Raw genomic sequence first — 3,179 nt, forward strand, 5'->3', positions numbered from 1 at the left:
AAAAGGCCATCTGAGGATACCACACAATGATGGCCATCTGGATTTCCAGCCTCCAGAATTGTGAGAAAATAAATTTCTGTTGTTTAAGCCACCAACTCTGTGGTTTTTTGTTATGACAGTTAATTAATATGGTAGCTGATTAATACAGATGGAAATGGGAGTGACTACTATTAGATACAGGGTTTCTTTTTGGAAAAATGAAATGTTCTAAAAGTGATTGTGATAATGGTTCTATTATATACACTCTTAAAAACAGGTGATATGAATTATGTCTCAACAAAGCATTTTTAAAAGTAAAATTCATCATATTAACAAAGTAAAAAATTTAAAAATATCATCAACAGACACAAAAAGCTTTTGACAAAATCTAACCTCCATTTCTAACTAGAAAAAAGTTAGGAAAAAGTCTAGGAGAAAGTATTTTCAAATCATATATTTAACAAGAGATTAATGTGCAGCATATAGGAAGAACTTTAAAAATTCACAGCAACAACAACTATGATAATCATGAAATTTAAAAATGGGCAAAGGGGAGTTGGTAGCAGCAGCCGGGGCAGTGAGGAGGTTCCTGAAGCTCTAGGATTCTCGTGGCTGAGTTAGGGATTTAACTGCCACCATGTTAAGCAAAAGAGCAAAGACTAAGACCACCAAGAAGCTCCCCCAGTGCTCGACCTCCAACGTGTTTGCTGTGTTTGACCAGTCCCAGATTCAGGAGTTCAAGGAGGCATTCAACATGATTGACCAGAATAGGATGGGTTCATCGACAAGGAAGACTTACATGACATGCTTGCTTCCCTGGGAAAAAATCCGACTGAAGAATATCTGGTTGCCATGATGAATGAGGCTCCAGGTCCCATAAATTTTACCATGTTTCTCACAATGTTTGGTGAAAAGTTAAATGGCACAGATCCAGAAGATGTCATCAGAAATGCTTTTGCTTGCTTTGATGAAGAAGCAACTGGCACCATTCAGGAGGATTACCTGAGAGAACTGCTGACCACAATGGGAGACCAGTTTACAGATGAGAAAGTGGACGAGCTGTAAAGAGAAGCACCTATTGACAAAAAGGGGAATTTCAATTACATCAAGTTCATGTATTTTTATTTTTTATTTTATTTTTACAATTACATACGCATCCTTAAGCATAGAGCAAAAGACAAAGACAACTAAAAAGAACTTCAAACTCCAGCCAAACGTTCCTTGTTGCCACTCTGGGTATTTCTGAGACTTTCTCTTAGAGCCTGTTGCATGTCCTTAGCTTTACAGCTTCTGCCTTTCTTGTTGTATTTATTCTCAGCCACTTGGGGCACATGCATCTCTATAATCAGACTGGATGTGGGACTTTTTGTCATTTTAAGAATAGAAAATAGGGTAATTTAACTTACCAGCTGCCATCTACCCTCCCCGCCCCTAGTAACTGCAGTCTACAGAGTCAATATATTTTTTCAGAGAAGGTTATTCACTCAATTTTTTCTGAACCATAATTAAACTTTATGATAAAAATAAAATAAAAATAAATAAAAATGAGCAAAGGACTTGTGAGTAGATATTTCTCCAGAAAAGATATAAAAATGGTGAACAAGCACATGAAAAGATGCTAACTAATCATTAGAATAATGCAGATCAAAACCCCAGAGATACCGATTCACATCCATTAGGATGGCTATTATTTAAACAATAGAAAATAACAAGTGTTAGTGAAGATGTAAAGAAGTTAGAAACCTTGTGTGTGAATGAAGTGAATGTAAAATGGAATGGAAAATAGTATGGCAGTTCCTCAGAAAATTAAAGCTAGAGTTACTCTGTTATCCTGGAGAAGGCAATGGCACCCCACTCCAGTACTCTTGCCTGGAATATCCCATGGATGGAGGAGCCTGGTGGGCTGCAGTCCATGGGGTCGCTATGAGTCAGACACGACTGAGAAACTTCACTTTCATTTTTCACTTTCATGCATTGGAGAAGGATATGGCAACCCACTCCAGTGTTCTTGCCTGGAGAATCCCAGGGATGGGAGAGCCTGGTGGGCTGCCATCTATGGGGTCACACAGAGTGGGACACGACTGAAGCGACTTAGCAGCAGCAGCACTCTCTTATCCAGCAATTCCACTTCTGAGTATATATCAAAAAGAATTGAAAGTAGAGATTTGAAGAGTTATTTGTACACCAGTGTTCCTAACAGCATTATTCATAATAGCCAAAAGATGGAAACAGCCCAAGTGTCCATTGATGGATAAATGGATAAAGAAAATGTAATATATGCATACAAAAATGGAATAATATTGAGTCTTAATAAGGGAGGAAATTCTGATTTATGCTACAGTTGAATGAACCTAGAAATCTTTATGCTAAGTGAAATAAGCCAGATACAAAAGGAAAATATTGTATGGTTTCATTTATATGTGTTACTTAGAATAGGCAAATTCATGGAAATGATGATTCTTGTGACCTGGAAGAAGGGAATGGAGATTTATTGTTTAATAGCCACAGGGTTTTAGTTTAGGATGATGAAAAATTCTGGAGATGGATAGTGGCCGTGGTTGCACAACAGTGTGAATATACCTAATGCCACTAAACTATATACTTCAAATGGTGAACTGTATACTTCAAAATGGCTAAAATGGGGAAAATTTTTTGTTATGTATATCTTACTACAATAAAAAAGAAACTTTCAGCAGTCTAAGAATAGAAGATTAACTTAATCTGACAAAGCACATCTATGAGAAACCTATAACTGAAACCAAACTTAATGGCAGAAGACTGAATGATATCCTCCTAAGATTATAAATAAGGTAAAGATCTCCACTCTCACCATTTCTTTTCCACTGTCTTTGTTTGTTTTTGTATTTATTTATTTACTTGGCTGCATCGGGTCTTAGTTGCAGCACATGGGATCTTTGTTGCATCGTGTTTTGTTGTGGCGCTCATGCTTCATGGTTGCAGTGCATGGACTTCAGAGTGCATGGGGTAAAGTACTTGCAACATGCAGGCCTCGTCACAGCATGTGGGATCCTAGTTCCCCAGTCGGGGATCTAATCCACCAGACCACCAAGGAAGTCCCTCTTTTCAACTTTTAACGGGGGTTTCAGTTGGTGCAATATGGAGCAGAAATAAAGGCTTCCAGAGTTGAAGGGATGACAATCCCAATCAAAATCACAGCAGGAGTTTTTTTTTTTTTTTTT

At 37.7% G+C, this 3,179-nt stretch overlaps 1 protein-coding gene and 1 pseudogene across 2 annotated transcripts in view; one reads left to right on the forward strand and one right to left on the reverse strand.

Moving 5' to 3' along the window:
- Positions 1-535: 535 nt before the first annotated feature.
- Positions 536-1,170, forward strand: LOC105003373 (annotated as a pseudogene). Its single transcript, XR_827102.1, has one exon. The product of XR_827102.1 is annotated as a myosin regulatory light polypeptide 9 pseudogene (transcript).
- Positions 1,171-1,178: 8 nt separating this feature from the next.
- Positions 1,179-3,179, reverse strand: part of LOC105003374 — a 51,529-nt gene continuing 49,528 nt past the window's right edge. The window contains exon 4 of the mRNA XM_010860509.1: positions 1,179-1,318. Within this exon, the coding sequence (XP_010858811.1) occupies positions 1,179-1,318 (140 nt within the window). The remainder of the gene's footprint in view (positions 1,319-3,179) is intronic.

The sequence above is a fragment of the Bison bison genome, unplaced genomic scaffold (genome assembly GCF_000754665.1).
Source record: "Bison bison bison isolate TAMUID 2011002044 unplaced genomic scaffold, Bison_UMD1.0 scf7180017864466, whole genome shotgun sequence".
Classification (NCBI taxonomy): Eukaryota; Metazoa; Chordata; class Mammalia; order Artiodactyla; family Bovidae; genus Bison; species Bison bison.